This window comes from Ixodes scapularis, unplaced genomic scaffold (assembly GCF_016920785.2).
Source record: "Ixodes scapularis isolate PalLabHiFi unplaced genomic scaffold, ASM1692078v2 PGA_scaffold9__187_contigs__length_104089568, whole genome shotgun sequence".
NCBI lineage: Eukaryota > Metazoa > Arthropoda > Arachnida > Ixodida > Ixodidae > Ixodes > Ixodes scapularis.
Genome location: NW_024609884.1, coordinates 5,450,551 through 5,475,267, shown reverse-complemented (window position 1 = coordinate 5,475,267; position 24,717 = coordinate 5,450,551). Strand labels below are relative to the sequence as shown.

At 42.9% G+C, this 24,717-nt stretch overlaps 1 protein-coding gene across 1 annotated transcript; it reads left to right on the top strand.

Moving 5' to 3' along the window:
* Nucleotides 1-15: 15 nt before the first annotated feature.
* LOC8026868 (homocysteine-responsive endoplasmic reticulum-resident ubiquitin-like domain member 2 protein) lies at nt 16-23,459 on the top strand. The gene is made up of 10 exons (XM_029994225.4): nt 16-181; nt 1,085-1,263; nt 1,619-1,696; nt 6,521-6,604; nt 8,458-8,582; nt 9,571-9,735; nt 13,277-13,460; nt 17,343-17,485; nt 18,299-18,461; nt 21,921-23,459. Exons 1-10 carry the CDS (start codon nt 31-33, stop codon nt 22,092-22,094), a joined length of 1,446 nt encoding a protein of 481 aa, XP_029850085.2. The 5' UTR covers nt 16-30; the 3' UTR covers nt 22,095-23,459.
* Nucleotides 23,460-24,717: the final 1,258 nt, after the last annotated feature.

Genomic DNA, 24,717 nt, shown 5'->3' with positions numbered 1-24,717 from the left:
TTTTTTACTCTCGATCCGGGCTATCCACCAATGGGTGAACGACAAATCTCTACGGCTTCGGCAGAACACTTGCGGGGGGGCTGGGATACTTTGATACACGCAGCGGCGTTCACTTTTGCTGATTTATGCGCAGAAAATTCTCCTTCGACTGTGTCTTCCGTGCGGAGTGAAGCCTCAAAAGGTACCGTGCACACTGTTTTCTTGCACTCAATGCGATCAGTGGCGAGCCTAATTTGGAGAATAGAATTTGCCGACGAAGACGTCTGTTAATTGATCCGTGCGCTCGCGATAGAGTACTGCGATTGCCTTTTGCGAGGATTCTGCAAGCTTATCGCTTTAACTGAGCGCTCAAGTTCTATTAAAGTGATTCGGGTAAGTTTATGCGTTTTTTAGTATAGCCAGGGCCGAGGTCACTCGTACTAGAGCGACGACTTTTCAACGAGTAATATCCGGTGCTTCGTCGCGCCAGTTATCTCAAGGGACCTCTATGGGATCTTCAAAGCTTGTTGCCACCCAAAACCAGTGAGCATATTCCCTCAGATGCATAAACTCTCCTACTTGCTACCCCCTTTTTAACTGCGCGGAAGCTGCGCTTTCGTAACGAGCTTCGTGGGTTTCGTTTTGATCATCAACAAGCGCTTCTTGCGAACAACATAGCCATTTGAGATTGTCGCCCAGAAACCAATTCCGTGTTTGGTGCAGCCGAGTAGAGACTCCGCTCCTTTCGGCTGCAGAACGCGTGTGTGTCGTCAGACGTAAGAGACACGTAGAGTAACATTTGCTTCGATGCCTTCAAGTTTCGTGCAGCTGTATACGACATTGTTGCTGCGAGCGAGTTCCATGATGAAATAAAAAAAAAAAAAACACTAATCCGATTCGTTCAACATTTCTCCAACAAGATTAGTTGATAGCAATTCCATCGCGACTAGCTGAATAATTTCGTTTGCACAATTCACATATAAACTGTTTTCGAAAATAGTTTTCGCACTTTTGCATCAGCAAAGCGGAGTCAGAATCTAATAGAAGTATATCAAGCAGCAATTTATCGCTCTTCAGATTTTCATGTAATTCTTTGTACCCACAGGAAAAGAGGCATATCAAACATTGCGAGGTAACCGTTTGATGGAGGCTCTTAACATGAGCGCCTGCTTGGTTATCCGGGCGCCCAACCAAAAATTTGGGGACCAGCCCGTTGACTGCCCCCTCGACTGGTCTGTCCAACAGCTAAAACAGCACCTCTCCAAAGTTTACCCAAGCCAACCCGTAAGTGATGCCGTTGAACTTTGTGCATTCATAATTGAACATTGCTCCGTTTCTCCATTTTGCATCTCGGGTTCCTAGCCACTGGTCTTTAGAAGTCACAATGGCGGGAATAAATTCTCTGTTTTATTTTGTATTCTTTTCAAACAGTATGCTTCGCTGTCCTTTTTTTTTTCTTTGCTAGTGCAGCAGATGTTTCAAAGTTCACTCGTGCTGCTGATGCGAGTAAGATTCACAATATCAACAACATGTTGACATCTTCGTTTTGGGTTTAAAAAAAAATTATAATTTTAGTCAATTCATTTGTGTAGAGAGTATATGATGCAATGATCCCATCTTCTTGCATTATGTTTTTCAGAGGCCAGAGGATCAGAAGCTGATTTACTCAGGCCAGCTGTTAGAGAATCAAATGTCCTTAAAGGATGTTTTTAGACTGGTAAGTCTGCACAACCATCTATTTTTATCTCCGGCCTGTTGCTGACCCCTTCATGGCAGAAACTGGAATCTCTATAACCTGGGGTTCGCCGGTTCCAGTGCTCGGCCACCATGGCAGATTTACTCTTGATCATGGCTCGTGAACAATCATCTCTGAATGCGAACAGTATAATTCAGTTCCGCAACGCAGGGCTGCAGCATGTGGAAGGATAAAACCTTGTTTCATCAGTTTCTCAACACCAACTGAATGTGCCAGACTGAACACGCATACCATGAAATAGAGTTTTAGTATTGCGTCTAGGAGGAAATGCAAGCACTGTGTGTTTGCTTTAGCGTTGGGTGTTCCACGCTGTGCATGCGCGTCGTTGCCATGCTCTAATTTAAGATGGCAGTTTAGGAACACACAATGCTAATGCAAACAGAGTACTTGCATTCACTCGTATATACAATACTAAAACTCTCTAATGATTTTTGAACTTCTACCTTCTTACCTTTTCTCCTCAACTCAAAAGTGAAATGAGAAATCACTTTGTCATGACATAGCATTTCACTGGATGCAATGACTGCAATCTTCCACAGTGCTTTTTAAAAGGACAATGACACCCCCCAAAAACAATTTTTGCCAGGCGATTTTTTATGGTATCGGAAGACTACCCAATCAGTATTTTGTCACATATATCTTTATAAAGTAAAAAACCCCAACTGCTCGAAACCGATACTGGACTGGGGAGGCGGAAAAAATATAGAGGAGGAGAAAGATACCGAAAGTCACGTGACTGCAACTTTTTTTTTTTTTTTTTTTTTCAATTTACATATTTGCAGCTTTTTAGAAGTTAAAAAAATGGAAATAATATTTTTTGTATATTTTTAGTATTGAGTGTGTGCCTTCAATGACCCACGACTTTGATTATCTTTGGTGGTTGTGTCTAAACCATAGAAGATGACACGTGACCACGAAGAAGAGAGTGAGCGCGACCAGTTCTCGATCGGTGGTTTTGTGGCGGAAAGAAAACAAATTTTGAGCCGCAAATCGTGTTCTGGGTAGTTGGGCTCTCATATGTCATGTACAAATAAAAAACCTTGGTGAGCATAAATACCCTGTCAGTGTCCCTTTAAGTACACCATGGAACTTGTCATTCGCAAGTGATGATAAATGCTGTCATGGTGCTCATTGGCCACAAATGCGTATCCAAATATTCGTTAGACATATTGATTGTTGACAAGCGCATTCGTCCGAGTGACGCAGTTCTGGTGTACAATTTTGGCTGACGTCCATGGGCACCGCGGATGCATCACAGTGAAAAGGCGGAGAGCTTTTGAAGCAAAGAAGGAAAAAAATAGTCCGCTATATTTTCAAATTTATGTCCCGAAAAGCAGACTTTCGGCTTTCTGCCCTCGTGTACTAGTTTTCTTTTGGCTTATTAAACGATAGGCACTTAGTAAAATTCCAGTCTAAAAATCATTTATCCCAGCCCAAAATTTATTTCATGGTCCCTTTAATTAGAAAGGCTATGACTGATAAAATGATAGTGTTGTCACATCTTTTCTTTTTCAAACATGTACGACTTCACAGCTAAGAGCGTGGGTATCCGCCATGCTTTTGTATAATACTTGGGTAGTAATTCAATTACAGTAGTTGAATTACTGTAATCTATTTACTTTCTTTGTAATTGCAATTGTAAGTAATTACTTTTGGCTAAAAGGAATTGCAATTTAATTACTTTCTAGAGTCAGTAATTGCAAAATTTCGGGCACAATTGCAATTACTTTTGCATGATTTTGCGGCATTGACGGAATTTCTTTGGAAGCCTCGGCGCTCGCACAAGCGGTACTAGCGCTCGATGACACATTCGCACACAGACACCCACACGCACTCACAACAAAATAGCATCACTTTTTGTTTTTGTTTTTGTGGCTTACAATGCGGGCTGAGAGACAATCCTTTTTTGGAGCTTATCTCAACGGCGCCGTGTAGCGCCGTCTGCGGTGAGAGCAGAATACAGTAGCGTAAACATGCCATAATTTTGAAAGAAAAAAAAAATTGAGCTTCAGGTTTCATTGTCGTTGGAAATTTTAATTGCCTATGAAGTTATTTTTCTTTCTTTTTTTGCCAGTTTTTTATGTCTTTCTTCCAGTACTGTCGCACATTTGTATCTTTGTAATATTCTCAAGTGATTTCCTTTTGGTTTTGGTTCGGATATCATTTGCATAAGCATTTTGTAAACTGACCTCGCACCCGTGAATATTGTCACCAATGGTTCGGGAGCCCCGATTTGGTTCTCATATATTTCTGAGCCATTATAATTTCAACTCAACATAAATAATTTACAATAACATGATGTTTTTATGTGAATGTGGTCGTATTAGTGCATGTGGATTTTAGTTTTATATTAATACTCGTAAAATATTCATATATGACTAATTGTTGCATTTTTATTTGCGACCCAATTTGTCAACCCAATTTTTTCTTTAGTGATCTCTCGTCTTCCAGCATATGAACTAATTTAGTATTATTTATTAAAAATATAGGAATGTAGTACTTCATTGCCTCAAGCTGTCAAGTTCTATCATGAATTTAACAAAATTCATAAAAGGAAAGTAGTACAATACGTGACATTTATGCAGCGATGCTTAAGCCTCCTCAAGGAATGAAAAAATGTGTGGCATTCTGTACAACTTGTTTAAAGTTATATGGCCAAAGTCGGGTTGCTCTCAGAAATAAGTAATTGCAAAGTAATTGCATTACTTTCTAAAAGTAATTTCTAATTGTAGTTAAACTACTTTTGGCACAGAGTAATTGAAGTTAAATTACATTTTGTTAATAATTTACCTTTGTATGTAAACCAATAGGAAATTACTTTAAAATAATACAAAGATACAAATATGTGACAGTACTGGAAGGACATAAAAAACTGGCAAAAAAAAAAAGAAAAAGAACTTCATAGACAATAGACCGATCTCACCAAGCGTTCGACGCATGCCCAAGGCAGCCATAACTTTAATTTACAGGGGGCAATTGGCAGTGCACAAGACTGTTCGTGCCTTGCACGCGCAGAGCTCCAGTGAGGTTGTCGCACGCACAGAAAGACTAAAGTTCCCTCGATGCATTGCGGCAGCGGTGGCGTAGTCAAACTGGCTGGTGAGATCGGTCTATTAAAATTCCCAACCACGGCTGAAAGCTCTAACTAAAAGGTTTTTTTTTGCAAATTATGACACGTTTACGCTATTGTATTCTGCTCGTACTGCAGACGGCACTACACGGCGCCGTTGAGGTAGGCTCCAAAATAGATTGTCTCTTAGCCCGCAGTGTAAGCAGCAAAAAAAACAAACAATGTAACGCTATTTTTGTTGTGCGTGTCTATGTGTGCGAATGTGTCATCGAGCGCTAGTACCGCTTATGGGAGCGCCGAGGCTTTCAGAGAGGTTCCGTCGGCGCCGCAAAGTCTTGCAGAAGTAATTATAATTGTGCCTGAAATTTTGCAATTACTGATGCTAGAAAGTAATTATATTACAATTACAATTCCTTTTTGACAAAAGTAATTAATTACAATTTCAAATTACCAAGAAAGTAATAAATTACAGTAATTCAATTAGTGTAATTGAATTACTACCCAAGTATGACAGTCGCACGAGTACCAAGCCGAAAACTGCTGAGTGACAGCAATATGTCTGTTCAAAAATTAACCTCGCAACACAGTCAATTTTCCAAGTGCTTAGCAAAGTGGTATCTGGTTGGTAGGTATCTTACACTATTTTTGAGGGGCATTTAAGTGATAATTTGAATTTAGATGCAAAAGTAAAGTGGGCCTTCAAAGCCCTTATTCTTTTATATAAAAAAAAATTGAAGAGCGAGGAAGCTAGATGAAGGTCATTGTTGACATAATCCATTCTTGGAACACTGGGGGAAGGAAAAAATATGCCAACGTTGGTGGTTGGTCATTTATGTTTTCCTGCACCCCCCCCCCCCCCCCAGGAGGGGATGCCCTGCGTACTTAATAGCTCGCAGAAGTGGAAACATTTGTATCGCTTGCTGAAACCAGAATGCCAGTTGGGCTAAAGCAATGCCATCTTCACCCATCTACAACCCTCACTGTATCTGCCATTTTGGGAACTAGTGCCACCACCTATAGACAGTTTGAGTTGTGAGTAGTAGCTCAAGAACATTACCTCCGCTTAATGAGGAGAGAACATTAAACAAAATCAGTGGGGAAATATGTTTGCATTTGGCATGGGGAAACTGTTTCACCTTTGCTAAAAGGCTAAAGAGCCTCTGATAAGGCATTTATGTGTGGCTAAATTTTTACAGAAACATGGTGCTCAAAAGTCTAGCAATAAAAAAAAAATTTTTTTTTTTGCTTGAAAACAATTAGTGGACTTTCCTCACTCTCATTTCCTCAGCTATGGGCAATGATGATATAAAACTCAGTTTATCTTAGAAGTACTAAGCTGTCTGAGGCACATATTCATTACTAAAAATTATATAACCTGTAAAACATAACTTTCATGGTCACCGAAACCACATTGATTTAAAGGAACTTTGGATGCATTGTCATGGGGACCAAAACCGCCCGGGTGACCTCCAGTCTCTCTGACGTCGTGCTCCTCCGTGCTGGTCCTCTGGTTTCGTTTTCGCTTTGTTTTTCTCAGGAAATGCATTACTCAAGTAAACAATGAAATGAATTTGATGGTGTCTTAACGCTTTATTCTAACCCTTTGGAGAAAAAAAAAAATATTTATGTTTTGGGTTAGAAGTGAGGCAGCAGCCCTCAGTCAGGTGCATGCTTGTTAATTGTCTTTCTTTTCTTTTTTTCTTCCTGGCCTGAAGGACACTGGGAAGACTCACATATTGCACCTGGTGTGCAGATCCTCCAGAGAATCTCCAGAGTCGTCTCATTCAGCCATTCCTCTTGTACGTTTGGGCCTGCTTATTTTGGTGTGGGACTTGTGACAGCAGCAGTTGGGTTTTATTCCTGAAACTGGAAGAGCCTGGATTACAAAGTTGGCAAGAGAAACTGTTTTCAAACTGGAGATAAGGTCCTGCCTAAAATAGAAAAAAAAAAAAAGATGATAGGGTCAGTGACACTAGCCCTACAGATTATCCTTTAGTTTGTAAAAAGGGTTACCGGACATTTCATTGAGAGCCGTTTCATAGAATGTCGTTTCATCAAATAAGTGGACATTTCATAGAACGCTGTTTCATCGAATTTCTCTTCACTGAATTTCGGAGCATTATTGTACTTTGTAAATATATTGCTGTCGCTTTTGAAATTGTTTTGACACTGCTCTCGAATCACCAGAAATAGAATTGCTGCCTTTGTCATTTTTTTTTACGTAAATGTTGATTACAGCTGAATCATGGAAAGTAACTATCATAACAAGACATGAGCGGGTAACACTTTTCTAGTGAGATAAGCGGTTCTTCACCACACACTTTCTTCCCACTTCATCTCCCTATTTGTTGGTGTATGAAAGGCACTTTCTGAAAAGGGATAAAGATCTATTCTCAGCTGCGCCCTTTTTATTTTGTATTTGTCTGTTTACCTGTGTTTTCTTTCTGTCTTAGGAGAATACCTTCCCCTTTAAAAATATGGGTATAAAATCTGACAGGTCTATGGTTCTGTCGATTACAATAAATTAACATTGAGGGGAGACAAATCTTTTTTTATGTTTCAAGCGACATGGAGATGGGTCTTTGCTTCAAGGATAGCTTCGTCTTGAAGCAGAATACGTCCGTTCAAGGACCAAGATATGCCCTTGAAGGGACACATGTTTGCCACTGCACCCGACGATCACAGGCTGAAAAAAAATGTTGATTCAGTGTTCCCCGTTTTTTATTGGCCTCATTACCAACAGGAGTCGTCACATTTCTTTTTACTGTATTGACCTGCTCAACTGGAAAAATAAATTTTATAAATTATATTGATTATTACAACACTGCTATTGTCCCAGTGCTAAAAGAAAAACTTTACTAGATACAGAATTCCCGCTGCTCAAGTAGGCAACGTTCGGTGAAACGGCTTCAATGAAACGGCGTTCGACAAAATGGCGTTCTATGAAACGGCATTCAATGAAACTGCTTCGATGACACAATGTTTGATTAAACAGCGTTCTGTGAGATGTCCGGACCCATGTAAAAAGACCCCTCACGGTGAGGGTGTTAAGCTTTCTGCAAGAAAAAGACAGCAAAAGTGCAGTTTGCATGTTGTTACAATGCCATGTTCCTGTTTGGCGCACAGTTTAGAGAAAAAGAAAACATACTTTTTCGGGCCTTTTGTTTTTGCAAATAAATCAGTGATAGGTGATGGTGGTTTTCTTTGGTCGTGGAGCCTAAGGAGTTTTGTTTCATTGCTCGCTTTCTCATGGTAGAGGTCAAACCCGAAGCATATCTGTATAACGGCGAAGAGTTGAGCTTGTTGGTACATAGGAGCGTTTGGATACTCATGTTGAGCGTGCCAAAAACTGCTAAAGAGCCTCACTAGTATTGAAAGACTAGTCAAGTCCATGGGGGGGGGGGAAGTAGAAGGCTCTAAGAGGACAATAAAAAGTGTCTGTGTAGAAAAACACGCTGCAATTTCAGTCGAGTCTCTGCTCGTCAGGATTTTTGTAGCTTGCTCTAGCTGCACACTTTTGACAGACTTGCCAGTCTATTTCATTTTGTAAATGTGCAGCATTGAAGCATCAAATAATCACGAATTTTGATTGCATTTGGCAAAGAGTGGAATGAATGATTGGTCATTGCATTGTTTTCATGTTTTTCTTTAGAAGTCCGCCAGCCAATCGGGGTTTGCCCCGGCAACCAGTTCCGTCACAAGCATGCCTTCAACCTCTTCTGTCGGGTCAAGTGTATCGTCTGCAAGCAGCGATGGACTGCGACACCGAAGCACGAGGTAAGATGTGCATTGTCTTTGATGCATACGAGTGGAATTGTTCTCTCCCAATTTTAATATAATTTTCTGAATTTTTTTTTTTTTTTTTTCACATAGAATGTTTTAGCACACAATCATTAGGAACGTCACGGGAAATAGTAGTTTTCATGCTTGTTGTGAGCAGGGCAGAAACAGTAAAGGACATAATGGCAGTTTTTTAGAGCTGGCTCAAAGCTAGCAGCGTAGTGTCAGTACACCAGGGCCTCGCGTGACTACCGTAAAATACAGGAAGAGCGCCCACCCACTTTCACTGAATATTGGGTCGCTCTAGACATGTGAACTTGTCCGGTCAAATCGGGCACTTAACGTACACAATTCTCAAGTTTGGGAAAAGTCAATAATGTGTGCTGCAACGAAGTGGGCGCTTCCGCGGTATTTTACGGTAGTCCAGTCTGTGACAAGTATGATGCGTCAACCTCAAATTGGGGCATTAAAAGGCAGAATGGCAAGAGGTCGCTAACTATGAATGAGAAAAATCCTTCGTTAGTAAAGACACAAGTGTGCGGCAGTAATCGAAGTTGACAGCTTGGCTTCATCCTCTAGAAGCGCTGTGACCTTGAGCAGCCGAGTGCAAGGTTTTTCGCTCCAGTTTTTTTTCCTTCTAAAGCCTCGCTCGCATCTTTGGAACACAGAGGCAATTTTACTCAGTTCATGTCTAGGTTTGGGAAATGTTCTTTCCTAGTTAATTGTGCTCCTAGAAACACATTAATTTACATGTTTCTAAGTAGGATTCATCTGACAATTGGGGGAGGGACAAGTGGTTCACATCTTATTGACTTCTATGCCATGACTGTATGCTGCCAGTCGATTGTGGGGGATTTCTTAGTAGTATTGTCGTGAAACAGCTCGCTCAAGTTTGCCAGCGGACGTAAAAGTGTGCGAGAGGGTGATCAATGCAGCACCGGGGCGGGACCGTGTTCACCGTGGGCATTCCTGTTTTGCCCTGCAGTGGTGTCCAAGGTGCCCAGCAGGCACAGAATGGCCAGTTTCCGCTCCAGTTCCCGGGCTTTCCTGCTGGCAGCGTGCCTGGCGTGGCCAGCCCCGAGCAGATAATGCAGCAGATGGCTGTGGCCCAGCAGCTTTATGCCCAGTACTTTACGCAGTACATGCAGTTGTGAGTGGTCCTTCCTTGCCACCTTTGCCTATGTCTTTCAAAGGCCAGTTCGACTAACTGACGAAGGTCATCCAAAAAAACCGTGACCTTTTCGCATTTTAACATTTTTATTTTAGATACCGAGAAACTAAAAGCCTCTCAGAAGTGAGGTAACTTAGAGACATGTTGTTTCTGTTTTGAAGTCTCTTCATTTGACCATTAACAGCTAGCATGTGTTGCCAGTCTTCTTGGAGTTGTAGTGTTGATCTTCTTATTTATAAAGGTGTCGGTGGTGTGCTCGAAGATACAAAACAAGTAGAGCAACATGATGCAATAGACTACTTCTTTTTTGGTGTGCTGTTTGTCATATCATTCCTTGCATCTTAGTCTGTTTTTCTTTGAACATTTCTTTTTCATCATACCATATTATTACTAGTAACATATTACAAATTTGCTCAAGTCTCTCTGTACTATGGTCTATTAAACTTGCGAGTGAAACCCGGAATTGCAACATAACATTCTGTCAAGATACATGTGTGAAGCAAAATGTCACTTTTTATTTGGCCATTTTCCTGAACAGGTTCTCTTGGCCATGTCACTATTTAAAAGCACACTGAACTCCTAACAAACACTTTTCTAAGTGCCTGGAAAGGACACTTGTGTCACAATGTAAAATTGCTGCGAAAGGACAAAAAAATTTTAGCCAATACTTATGTTGCGGAACTCATTTTGAGTTAGGAGCGCTTTCGAAACTGGCTTCTATTTCGAGATGTCAACCTGAAATAGTTTTATAATTGCTCAAAGGTAATCTCACTAGCGGCATGCCGAAAATAATTCTTTATTAAATAAATTTGGCACGTTTATAAATTAAACTTTCCGAAGTCATTCTTCGGAAGTTAGCAAACCTGAATATAGCATTTTTAAAAAATCAGTGATGGAAGTGATGCACCAAATTGTGCCAAATTGCGCCATGAACGAAAGTCTGCTGCATCTTGCATCAAAATTATATTTTTGCTAAGCCTTGTGCCACACCCGTGTTGAGATAAGCTTGCAATGAACAAAGCAAAAAAGAAAAATATTTTATTATTGGTTGACCCTAATATTCAAAGAAGTAGAAGGAAAGGAAAGAGTTACAAATATCTATTTCACACTCAGACCAGCACTCACAAAACACTTTGGAACTTGCAGGATACACGTCATTGCTTTCACTGAGGTGTTTACTACACACGCGAGATCTCAAATCTCACTCTCTTATTTTCTATTTGATGAGGCATTCCTTTCTCGGTTTTATTTTGTCCAAATAATAGTAAAGAATATGCCCTATTTGCCGTGGTCGATGTAGTGGAGTAAAGCACTTATTCTATTTTCGTCATTCAGCATTTTGTACTGGGGTACAGAGTGCAGCACACCACCATCCCAGCACTTCGACACCTCAGCGTCAAAAGTGTTTGTTAGCATGACTACGCATGCCACGATTTCAAGCTTTGATATCACTTCACCAAATAAACACAGCGCGTGAAACAGGCTTTGCTGCGTGCTACTTAAACAGTGCATGAAGCGAGCTGACGAGCCGAGAGATCCAGGATCTGTGCGGTCTGTCCCAATCTGTCCTACCCATGAAGTCACAAACAATGATGATGATAGCTAGAGAAGTGCCCCCTGTAGTTTGCGCACACCGCCAATATGAGTATGGTGTACTGCCATGGGTGGTGCCGCTGCGGGACGATCGAGCAACACGTCACAATCCCACAACAAAGCTTCGGCCCCCCAATTACCAGGTGCAAGTGGAAAATCGTTGTATTTGTTTTAAAATTTCTTTTCTTGCATTTACAAACAAAAGACTGATGTTTCTCAGGTGCTGATGCAACGTGGCATGTATGTAACTAAGCAATGAAATGAGCTCTAAAATTTTGTTTTCATACTGCTTTGGAAAAACAGTGAACCTACCATAAAATACTGGGCAAGTGGCCTACTCAAACTTTGGAGATAATCACAAAGAAATGGGGGATGGGCGCTTGTCCGATCATCAATTTTACATATAAATGTACTGTGCATATTTTCTCAGATCTTACAAATTTGGGAATGAGCGCTTAATGTGGACTGGGCAGATGTGCGGTATTCTACGGTAGGAGAAAAAAAAAAAAAAAATGTTTTTTCCTACCTGGTTAGGACAAGCATATCTCAAAATTAATGTTAATCCAAAAAAAAATTTTTTTTTTTTCTTCAGTATTTATGTTACTATTAAATTTTTTCGGTTCGCTGGCGAAACTGAAACAGTACTCCTGTGGGATGATGATGATGATGGCATTTGTACCCAACTTGCGACGTTACTAGAACCACTCAGTTGGGAAACTGCCATAGAGCCTGCTCTGAAAAAGTGGCACCGATATGTACTCGAGAACGGAACTAATGGCGATCGCAACGCCGCCTTTTTCTGCAGCAGCGGCCACTCGGAGAACTGCATGGCTGCTTGTATTGGTTCGGGAGTATCGCATTCGATAGCGTCCGCTGTGTCTGCTATTTTGGACTAACGTAGCGATGCAGGCGAGTTGGTTATGTTGTTCGTGTTCCTATTCGTCTTTATTGTGCGCTTTCACTACTTTTCAACATGCTATTTTGGCTTCAATTGGCCATTTTGGCGCCGAAACATATACGGTGAAAGGGGTTTCGGGGATACCAACCCCCGTCTCCCATGTAGACGTGTCGCGAATTCAACCAAAATTAAGACGCGCCCAGGTCGGGACGCGCTACCTGAAATCACTGGTGAGACATGGTTGTATAAAAACAATATTAATTGTGCCGCAAAACCTTGTAAACTAAAAATTTTAGAAAACATCATGCGCCTGTTATTTTGTACTAAACTCCAATAAAAGTTTCTACAAAAAGAGTTTTTTCCGTTTGTTTTGACGCAAAAGCATGCTTCCTGAAAGCTCAAGTTGACCACAGTAAAGAAAAACGATTGAGCCACCATCTTGGCACCTCAAGCCTCGGGAGTTTTGATACTCTGGGAACATTCAGCGACTCTAGCAGTAGCCATATAAGGCAACTTTCATGTTTCAACTCGTCGATAAAGGGTGGCGCTGTTATCATATTTAGCTCGGTCTTGGTGGACGCCAGCAGCCCATGTTTCAACGGTGAGTTTCCCAACTGAGTGTTCTAGTAACGTTGCCGACTTGCGTGCACTTTGAGGTCCGGCAACCTCGGATCGGAGCGCACACAAGTGGGGTACTAACGCTATCATCACCCCACAGGGGTACTGTTTCGGTTTCACCTGCAAATCAAAAAATCTGTATTGTAACATAAATATTGGGCAAAAAAAAAAAATTGTTTTTCTACTAACATTTATTTTGAAATTCCTGTCCTAACCAGGCAGAAAAAAATATTTTTTCCTAGGTTCAATATCCCTTTAACATCCACCACTGCTTATACCTTCCCCAATTGGTACCGGGGGGCCTTCTGTTTTGTTGCTTGTATCACGGCGTCTTCCAAGAAAACCTCTGAAAATATGCCACTTATTGTATGAGCAGCGATTCTCTCGGTGAGATGACTATGTGCTGCGCAGCATGAACCAAGGTGGTGTAGGAGCGGCTGTGGCAGCAGCACCACCCGTTGTGGCTGACCCTGTGCCTCCTGTGCTGGCTCCCGCTGCACCAGTGGCACCCAACAATGTGGCTCCGGTGCCCCGACCCGTGCAGGACAACCGGGGGCTTCGTATGAATGCGCAAGGCGGACCCTTGCTCGACGAGGTACATACCCTTACACTGTGCTTAGTTTGCCCAGGGAGTCGGTTGATACTGGAAAATCTGTTGTGGGGAGTAGACGTAATGCTTTGTTTCTTCCTCACACTACGTCTATCTTCATCTCTCTTCCCAAAGGAATTGTTACGATTGCTGACTCGTTATTAATGCTCTAGCATAAGTACCCACGTGACAGGGAAAAGCTGATGGCGTTTGTCGGGGGACAAAACAGTGGAGACGGGAGTAGAGTAGCGAAGGACAAAGGCAAGAGGGAGGTGATGTCAGGGGGCGGAAGCCAATGTGGATGCTGGGGCGAGTCTGAACTTGCAAATGTGCGGAGCACGTATGCCTTGGTTTGTGCTACAAAATGGAGCGTGAGCCAAGTACTAGCGCTGGTCCAATTAGGCGGCAAAAAATTAAACAGATCTATTGGTGCATTTTCAGGAAATGCATTAGTATGACCCTTGAGTATGACCTAAAGGCAGCAAAAAATAGAGGGAGCGAAGGTGAAAGCCAAAGGAGAAAAGCGAAGAAGTCAGCATTAGTGTTTCGTAAAGGGGGACATGTGTGGCGTTTCCCAAGGGTTATGCTCACACATTCCCCAAGGATCCAGCAATGGATCTTCCTTTAATTTGTTTCTTCCAACTCAGCCTTACGTGTCGAATTCAGAGGGGGGGTCTGGATGTCCTGATCCCCCTCTTGATCTATGCATGTGTAAAAGTTCAGGGAAGGAGGGGGATTTAAAAATATTACATGCTGACCCCCTCCCCGTTTTTTTTAAATACCTGCGTCCACCCCTGGGTGGTCAAGTCATTTCATGAGCTGATGCCCACCAACTGTTGGGTCACTTTATTTTACTTCCTCTTTATGACAAAACTCTTTTTTTTTTTTTAAGTATAAGCTACCATACTTACATAGTTCCAGACTTCTCTTTCTCTCTCCTTCTCTTATCTGTTGGTAGAACAAATGTCTGAAGAGTCCGCGCTGGCGTGATACTCGTCTTGCGTGGCATAAACAGTGGTGCAACTATGTGCGGTTTATGCTATGCCTGAGCAGTATCATGCAAGCCAGCGCTATTCAGATCTTTGCTTAAAGGCGGTTAGCTCTGCCAGCAGTTAAGGAGCAGGGGCTGTGTGCGGTCAACGGAATATTCTAGCAGACGACGCTCGCGCCGGAAAGAGCTTTGTGCGCACGTGCCTAATCTCTCCCGTGTCACCGCACCCCACCTCGGCACGGCGCTGGCCGGCCCGGCAGTCAGTGCTCGCTTGATATTATTAAAAACTTGGGCCACTGTACATAGTCTCACCCGGGTCAAATTCTTGGACATATAATGAACAAAACCACTTGATTAATTTTACATGTACTATTGAATGTACGAAGTTGCTTAAAGGGCCCATGAAACGAATTTTGGGCTATAGTCGGTTACAAGTCAAGAAGGTAGGAGAAGCTCCTCCCACAAGCGTGATGTGCCCGTTTCAAATCTCTCCGCAGTCGAAAGAAGAGTTCGCTGGAAACGCTCCTTGTTCCGCTTCAATGGATTCCCACTTGTCTCCGATCCCACTTTTTAAGAAAGCGACCTTTGTATTCATCGGGGAGGGAACCGAGCTTCTGAAAGCAGCCTTTGTATCCATCGGGGGGGGGAAGCTAATCCCCGAAAGTCGTATTTGTTTCCGTCGGTGGGGGAGAACTCTAATCTCCCTCTCCTGGCTTCCACAATGATAAGTCGAAGTCGAAAGATAAAGCAAATATGTACAGAAAGGCGAGACCCTCCTCGCGCGTTGGCCGCGACGTCACGGAAACGATGGGACGCTATTGGATGCGGAGGTGGCGGAGGGATATAGGATTCCCTTTGAGGGGCATTTGCCGCTACCTTCTTAACCTGTAACCGACTATAGAATAAATCAATTTACATTGGGATTTTACTAATAGTAGCACATCGTTCAGTGGGTTAAAAGAAAAAAAGGTAAAAAGTCAAAAACCTTTCTTTCGGTACAAAAATTTGAAAACACAGCGGACTATTTCATACCTCCTTCCCTTCGTAAGCTCTCTGCCTTTTCACTGTGATACATCCGCGGACCTCGCAGCGCGTCACCGGGCCCAAACGAACGTTACAAGACACCGGAGCTCACTTAATCCCTTCACCCCTAAGCTGACATTGTGGTGAAAGCTACGCGCTTGCCGGGCCAATCAGCCACCCCCCCTTTCATCACCTGACTTCATTCTCTGTGCGTGGGTATGCGCGAGAGAGCGTGATCACGTGGCAAAAGTGTGGCTGGCTCAAGGAGCACGTAGCTTCCAGAGCACTGTCAGCTTTGGGGTGACCGGGGTGGGGAAAGAAACTTTTGTCTGAATTTTGAGCGACGGGCTAATCTTCTAGGGGGACAATGGCTGTGTCCGGATTACACAAACGAGACTCCAAGCAAGAGGGGACTCCCACTTTTCGTCTTCTTGAACTGCTTGGTAGAATGCGCGATTTATGAGTTGAGGAAAGCTAAACAGGAAAAAGTTGGAAAAACATTTCATGACTCCTTTAACCCCTTAAGTGTCAAATTTCTTTTTCAAAAAGTAACCTAAAAGGGCCAGATTTTTTTTATTTTGAATTGTAACTCCTCTAGTATTACACATAAAATTTGAAAAGTTTATTACGCAAAAATCAGCGGAGGCGAAAAAAATATTTGCCAACTAATACGAGTGCTGCCATCTATGATCAGCACCGCTAAACTACTCGGACGAGCCGAGGAGCCGAGCTCGTCCGTTGAATTGAGGGCAACCGAAAAAACCACTGGACGAGCTGAGATCGTCCTTGGCATTTTTAGCCAGAAAGTGGCCGACGAGCTCAGGTCGTCCAAGGCACTTAAGGGGCTTAAGGGCAACTCCGCTTCATTTTTAGTTTGTGCAAAAACAATGCAGTCCTCTTCAGTATCACTTAGGAAGGCCACACGCCAAATATTACGACGTAGTTCTGTCTAAATGTTTCTTAAACGGTCCGGCAAACTTTGTAACTCGCCAAGTTGCTGAAATCGGCTGACTCAAGCGGGTGAATTGAGGCGCAACCAACAGCGCAGTCAAAGCTACGGCGTGGGCGAAGCCAACTTTGAGCTAAACGTGATCACCATTGCCCCCTTTTGGTTGTTTTTACTTCTCCGGACAAGCATAGCAGGTGACGTCAGCAATGTCTCCTCACGGCGTTCAGCGGTGTCCATGTGATTGGTATAACGCGCTTGCGCAGCACGCGTTTTGGGAGCCGTTTGGCTGCCCCGCCGTGGCCCCGCCGTTACCGCTGTCTTCCGTTTCACAACCGGCATCTCCGTCTCACCGTCTGTGATTATTGTTTCTCGGAGTTTCATCCACAGTTCGGACACTACATGCGCAGACTAATGCCGCAGTTGTGCAGACGTCGTCGAATGTCGTAGACACCAAAACTTGGTGAAGAGCGCGGTGGAGATGACACTTGCGCCTGGTACGCGCCCGCCCCAATCCCGCCCGCCGTTGCGTAGAGGATCACGGGACATCTCATATCACGTGATAGCCATGTTCTTGGCGGCCCGAGGCCAATGTCCGGACGGAGTCGAAATTTCGGTTTCGATTTCCGCTCGTGTTAAAAATTAGATTTAAAAATATACATCACATTTTTTTGCGATGCAAATGACTTAGTGTCTTTTAAAGTGCTTTTTAATGCGAAATCACTCATCATCCCGAAATCTTTTAATTGAGTGCAGTTGCCCTTTAATGCAAACCATTTTGTCTTTTGATAAACTCATAGTACATTTGCTGAATCGATCCAGCCTTAATGCTAGTTCACTGCACACTCGGCTGGTATTTGCTCTCAATGGGAAAGAATCGTCAGGCAGCAAGCAGCCAGAGAACTGAGCGGGATCTTACATTTTGTAGGAGGATGACGATGCAGCACATCGTGACTGGCTAGACCGTATCTACACCTTGAGCAGGGCCACCATCCTGCTGGGCATAGTCTACTTCTACTCTTCCTTCGGAAGGTTCCTGGTGGTCACTGGAGTTGCTGTGCTTGTGTACCTGTAAGTGCCTCTTCTAGTTGGGCTATGCTTGGCTAGCCCACGGAAATTTTATAGCAGGACCACGTGGGATGGGACAATTTTATGCAAAAATGTAACATATTTACACACTAGGTATAAGCTAAGTCTCCACATCCACTTTCCTTCAGAGCACGCAGATAGCCAATCATTGCAATCGACTGTAGTCCAGCAATTCAGGGACAGAGATAATGTCCTCGTGTAAAAATGCTTTCTATATGAATCGCATCTTCATGGGTAGTAGTTTTCTTGCCATCATTCTTTGCTGTGTTTCTTACATTGAGCGTGGCATTGGGTTTATGTGTGTTTGTGTGTTTCTTACATTGAGCGTGACATTGGCTTTATGTGTGCTCTGGAGGAAAGTAGATGCATCACAAAACAGCCTGTCATTTACTCAAGTGCATATTGGGTATAGAAAGGTGTCTTCCCAGGTCTCAGTAGTCTCTGGCAAAGAGGTGGTAATAGTAAGCAAGAGTTCCAACCTTGTGCTCTTTTGCCATTTACTTTGAAGAACACAAAACAAGGACTCCATGACATAGGTTTGTGTTTCCTTCCCTGTTTATTTTTTCTTAGTTTGATATAGAGAGTCCTGATTCATACTTCCACTTATGCAAGCGTAATTCAATTCTTTTTTAATTTTTGTTTGGTCGAGGCGTGCAATGTCTGCCCATTTCCAGAATTTAAAGGAGGACTATTTTGCGACAATTGTAGTTGACTGGGACTCTAGGTTCTTGAAAGTGTGTAAGTTGCAAGATATGTTGTGCTTGTGTGACGGTAGGTCCGTGTGGCTCTCTGCAGGTACCAGGGCGGTTGGTTTGCAGCCCAGAGGCAGCAGCAGCAACGCGAGGAAGACCCGAATCGTGCGAGGGAGGCAGCCAACAATGACGGTCAGAACCCTCCCCCTGCTGAACCCCAGCCTGCCGCACAGCCAGAGCCCCAGGCAGCTCCAGAAAGGCCGCAGGTAAGCTAAGCTGTTTTAAGTCATAGTTTGCAGTCTGTGTTCCTCTGCCCTTTGGCCTGTATTCTTCTCATCTATAGTAGCAGTACATGTTAGCAGGAGCAGGGCTGTTATAGTACATTTCATTTTTACTATGGATGCAAGTTCTGAAGAAAAAAAAATGTATCTCTTATAATGAGTCATTTTTCCCAACTGACCTGGAATTGGTGTTGAAAGTGATTTCATTTTGAGGCTTTCATATCATCCACTGTTTTCAAACGAGAAAGTTGCATGTATTTTTTTATGTTTTCCAATCTTATAATGAGGGGATGTAGAGAGAAGAAAGTAGCGCATTTCGGGGGTAGCTTCACCGAAGGATGAGAAAAGGAGAGTGACTGTGGTGCTCTAAATTCAAATTTGAATGCTACGTGGATTGTGAATCTTCCTTCAAAATTCTGAGCTATATGTCTATTTGGAATTCTTGTTTTTTATTCTACAGCCCACATTCATTCTTTTTATCAGCCGGATTAATTTACTATTGTATAAAAGATAATTACGGTTTCCCTGGGAGCTTCTTTCTGAGTCCTAAAATTATGTCACGATAGGTAACCAATTTGGAGAGCAAGTCGTCCGCTTCTTGCGCAGGGATTGCAGTGATGTCAGAACGACGCCGACTTCTGATTGACTTTGATTGGAAGGATAGTGGGTAGACCTCTATGCTAGATGCCTTATATTTTTACCCACTATTTTTTTTTTTTTTCAATCAGGCGATAAGAGTTTGGCATTCTGACATCATCGCAACCCCTGTGCAAAAAGCAGATGAACCTGTGCTCCACATAGGGAATTTTGGTTGTCTACACAAGATGGCGATGTAGACCGGACTTGATGGCCAAAGACAGAGCGTCAGAAATCACTCCAACAGCGGCGCCATAGTGACATCATGCATGCGAGTCAATGGATGATGTCTGACTTCTGATATTATGCTCAGATACTTGTAAAATGACTGACCTCATTGAGATCTAGTGTCACCTATTACACCACGATCGGCTTTTAGGTTTCGAGCCGTACGCCGACACCGTATGTTGTTTTTGCTACCGTATGTCGTGCTACAGAGGAGAGCTTGAGGGAATTGTTTGAAACTTCGATCGGTAAAGCCGCGAACCGATACAGTCGTTAAATGACGAGCCGCGAATTGGTTCTTGCTTTGACCAGAAAATTGGTGATCCGTTCGCAGAAAAAAAGGACGAGAAGGCTGGAAATATAAGTGAAATGAATCGCCTTTGTTACTTGAGTAGTGGCACATCAAGTTACTGCTGAGGAAGATGGTGGTAAAGGAAAATTAATGGAAAACTCACGACCATAAAGCCAGTTGTTGGGAACTAGCACGTCCTACAGCTACACACGCAAAAATAAGCAGCCCAAAACGTATGTGCTGATAGCCGAGAGGTCACGTGCATGCTTCCATTCTTGCTACTGACTTCGCAAAGTTCTAGGTTCAAATCCTCTTGGAATTATACTTATTTGTTTGCTTAACTTCATCTTTTTTTATTATTCGTGTCCACAACAAATGCAAGCCGAAACTGTACCCCGGTAAGTGATGTGGCGTCTGACTAAGACAAGAACGCTAATAAATAACTCAATGTTTTTATCACTCCCAATTTATTATTTGAAGATTAGATACATTTGAATATCTGTTCAACGTTTTTCTATCGCTACCATGACGTTTTGCCGCTAATGCTGCCATAAGGTGTCACATGGTCGTTACAGACTGTAAAAAAAACTAAGCATAAATGACAGAATTCATGAACATGCGGCATCTGTGAAGGGCACAGCAGTAGGCCATTTACCAGTTCATTGTAAGACATGCAAATGCAGTTCAGCATTCAGCAACATCACCATTCTTGGAACAAACAAGAATCCTTTTTCATGTGAGATGCCCAGGGCACTGGCCATCGAAGAGCACACGGAGGAATGTTTTAGTACCTCATTCCTTACAATCCACACCAAAGAAAAACTGTATTTGAGGTATGCCACACCCAGATAACTGGTAGGAGGAAGTTTAGCGGGTAACAGTAAATTTAATGATTTCTTTGTCTTATTATTTAAAGCTAAGAGTTACTTTGTATGAACAGACTCTGAAGAAGACGATTACACATACGAAGAAGTACTAAAGCAAAGTTGTTTGTTGGCTGTTTTGTCTTGTCTAGTCCTTTCTACACCTGTTTCTGTAAGTTCAAGCTGACCCATCACCCATACATACCCAGTAGTTCAATTAAAACCTGTAACAAAAGACATGATTTTTATACACGGTTTATAAAATGCAGAGGCAATATTTTGCTGTAATACTTAGGAATCAGTGTCTTTGTTGTTTTAATGAATATAAGAAAGTTTAAATCCGGCAGATTCTTTTTTTTTTTTTTTTCTGACCCCCTTAAATTTGGAAGTCACTGTAGTCACCCAGTTTAGGGCTGAATCTCAACTCTAATATTCTCGTTGAAAGATTGGCATTCTCCACCATATTTGCAAGTGGCAAATGCATTTCAGTAACTATGCAGATGCCCAGATCAGCAATTTACGTTAGAAGTATGCAGTTCTGGTGAAGTGATGTTTTACAGCAATAGCTGTTATGGGCTTTTCCCACCACTGGAAATTATGTCCATTCTCATTGTAGTTGTGCTAGTTGTTGATGTTGTAATTGGCGTAATAGGGCATATGGTGTCCGTCGTAATATTGTCAGCTGCTTGAAAAAGATCACTCGCCGCTCTCAAGAATCGAACCTGGGTCCGTTGCAATCGAACCTGGGTCCATTGCATGCGAAGCAAGCGTATTACCACAGATCTATGCCACAGCATTGGCAATCCACTTTATTATACGGTTTTTGTGCAACAAACGTGAGTACGAGTCTCGAGTAGTGCCTGCTAGATGGCAACAGCTGCTGTGACGTTGCAATAAAAAATTCTTCGTCATTCTTAATAAATTCCAAATTTAATCGGAGTTCATTGTTCAAATGAAAAACTTCGGCTAGGTGGCGCGAGCCACCGCCCGATTCAAAGGGTTCAGCCGTATCCCTCCATTCAATACCACCTAGAAGAAGGGCCTGCACATTAGCTCATTGTTAGTGGATCCATGAGCAGCCCCAGGCTGCAAACACGCTGAAATTCGAATGTACGGCGCAGAACAGCAGACACGGGTGTCTTCGTGTTGCCACGTGATAACGTCTTGCTTGTTGTGAGACGCTGAAAGATACGCTGGTGGTGACGCTGACGCGTCTCGCTCTGCGTCGCATGCTCTTGAGATCGAAGCTGATTGAACGAACGACTTCGCCGTGACTACTGTAAAGTAACACAGGACTGCTTTTTTTAAATTTTTTTTTATTTCGACCTTTGGTAGGTGATTGCCACCGAATGGCACTTGCCTTTAAAAAACGTACAGTAGAGCCGCATATTGCTACAGGTTGTAATACGTTTACGGGGCTCTGCGCAGAGGGAGGCCAACGAGCACCAGCTCGAGGAGATGATGGACGGGGACCTGAACGAAAATGCGGCTGTGCCGGCACACGAGGACCGAGTGTCGCCCATTGCGATGGTGTGGACAGCGGTGACTACGTTCTTCACCTCGCTCATTCCTGAGCAGCCACCTCCGGTCAACATTAACTGAACGGGCGTCTAACCTTTTGACTACGGCAGAAGTCCAAGCACCCCCTCCGAAAGCAAAAAAGAAAAATGTAATTAAGCAGCAAGTTGTCAAAACGATCGAAGCACTCGCCTTGAATTCTAGCCTTGTGAACATAGACACTTCTAGGATTCCGAGAGTAGTAATGCTTTCAGGTAAGCCTTCGGAAGGCACGCCGCCGGTCGGCAGCTCGGAGAGCGGCATAGCTCAGACGGGGCTTTGCTGAGCCTGTTCAACATATCACGAATGTCGTGCTGACGAAACGACATGTTTGCTTTGTGAACGAATCTTTCGTAAATGCCTTTTTTGAGAGTACTAGGTTCTGCCTGAAATGGTCATGCTGTTGCAGATCTATCAGTGAGCAGTTGTGTCTGCCCCTGCTAGAAAAGCATCCATTTGGCTTATATGTTTTTTCTGGAACACCAAAGACGTGGCAGCTGCTGAACATAAAATTCTTCTCGGTTCTTGTCTCCAAGAGACACCTGTAGTGTGGGGGCTTGCGACCCATTGACAAGTATACCATTTAGGGCATTGTAAAATAAAGACTTGTACATAGCAGAAACACCGTGGAGAGACTGGAAGTCTGAAGTGCCCCGTTGAGGAGAAGGTCGTCTACATTTTTCTGTTGACGTAACTTCAGGTAATGAAGTCTCACTTTCATGGCATTATTTTTGTAACGAGGTGAGACTATTTCCTATGGTTCTGCTGCATGGCATTTTTATTTGTTTGGTGGCAAATGGAAGAATGAAGCCCAATGATCTATCCTATCTTGCAAGAGCAACATGCTAAGTTGCACCCAGCATTGTTTGCTTTCTTTATTTTTAAATACCTAAGGGACTGTTTTGTGTAACGCATTGTGCCATTGTGTTAGAAAATCTAGCTTGCAAAGCTTGTGTGATATTGTATATTTGTCCCACCTCGATTAAGGGGTTCCACCGTGGCAAGTTGTACAAAAGTCGTCTTTCAAGGTTTTTCGCAGCCGAGGCATTGTTTTTTTCTTGCGTTTGAAGATGACCACTTAATTTCAAATTTGTGCACTTTGGCAATGTTGTGGAAATGTTTTCTAGTCTGTAAGAAACTTAGCGTACAATAGTGTATGCTGCAAGGAGGGGTCCATGGCATTTCATGTGTGGCTGCTGTTAATCTGGTCACCCTTCCTTTTTATGCAATACAGAAATTCCAAAGTACTAGCACTTTTCAGACTACTTGATTGGTTGGCCAAGTGGTTCTGCGGCACTGCTGTTAACTGCACACTACCCAAAGACATCGGTTTTCTTCTGTACATACTCCTAGTCCTTTTTTGTTGCTTTTCTATAGTGTAATAAAGAACTATACATTATGTTACTGTTACTCGTGGTCCTTCTTTTTCTCTTTGTCATTTCCATTGAAGTACAGACGTCTAAAAGGAAACTAAATTGTTTTAGTTGTTTTATCAAGCAAGTTGGTCAGTTCTAATTTTAAATATTTGCATTCTGAATTTTCAATCGAATAAGTAGAAAATAAATGAAGGTTGTGGAGAGAGGTTTACCATTGTTTAATTTTGGAAGAGATGTTAAAAAGTGGAAATGCTCTAAAACCAAGAAAAAAAAAAAAAAGATTACCACATCTCCACGTGGTGAATGATGTTGATTGGGGCGAAGCTCTGGTGGTACTTGTCTGCGTAGACGCTGAGCCACTCATGCCGAGCCTTCCGTTCGTTTTCATCCATGTCAGAAAGAGGATGTGTGGTATGGAATGTTGACCGCAGCGCCCTCTCGTCTATAAACGTTGAGCCAATGCATGCAAAGTTTAGCGCAATTATACACGCATTTGACCGCAGCGCCCTCTCCTGTAGAGACGTTGAGCGGCTACATGCAACGTTTCATCCATGACACCTCTTGAGTTACTACCACATCTCAGAGCCCCCTACTCGCCCTGCACAGGTTCAAATCCTTTCGACTGCGCAAACTTTTTTTTTTTTTTATGCCTTACGTGAGCACGTGAGCTCACGAGCACGAGCACCAGCAAGATCGATGTGAGCACGGACGCTGGACGGACAAGGCTAGACCCTAAGGAGCTTCGCCCCTAAAAAAATGTATATATATATTTTTTTTTTATGACAGTATGATTGTTTTAGACGTGTCAATGTGATCCCTGCAACTTCGAGAGTAATGAAGCAGCAGTAGTTGTTTAATATAAACTTTATTTTCCGAAACCGAAACTAGGTCGTCATTGCGCGGTGCAAGCTGCCAGACTAGGCGGGAACCAAGCTAGAGTTCTGCACGGGTTCAGGTCAACCCCATAAATTCGAAAGCCCGGGTTACGCGTGCTAGCCGGCCGACTAGCTTGTGTAGTTCTCGGGCCCGGGTCAGTGTTGTCGAATCGTGGGAAATTTCCCATATTGTGGGAAAAAGCATGACAGCCAGGGGAAAAGGGAACCCAGAATTTAAACACTTGTAAAACGTGGGAAATATTTTTTAATACGATACTAAACCAAAATTTCGTTATTTTCTTATCTACATCGAACAAGAGAAAGGACGTGGCACTATACTTCGTTTCACCTTATGCGCGAGCGAAGGCAAAGCTAGAGGCGCGAGCACGAAAGCTCCGTGCGTTCAGGCTTTGCTCG

Coding starts and splice junctions, on each gene's coding strand:
- LOC8026868 (XM_029994225.4), top strand. CDS start 31: ATGGGTGAACGACAAATCTCTACGGCTTCGGCAGAACACTTGCGGGGG. Junction 6,605..8,457: donor CTCATTCAGCCATTCCTCTT/GTACGTTTGGGC, acceptor GTTTTTCTTTAG/AAGTCCGCCAGCCAATCGGG. Junction 9,736..13,276: donor TTTACGCAGTACATGCAGTT/GTGAGTGGTCCT, acceptor TGTGCTGCGCAG/CATGAACCAAGGTGGTGTAG.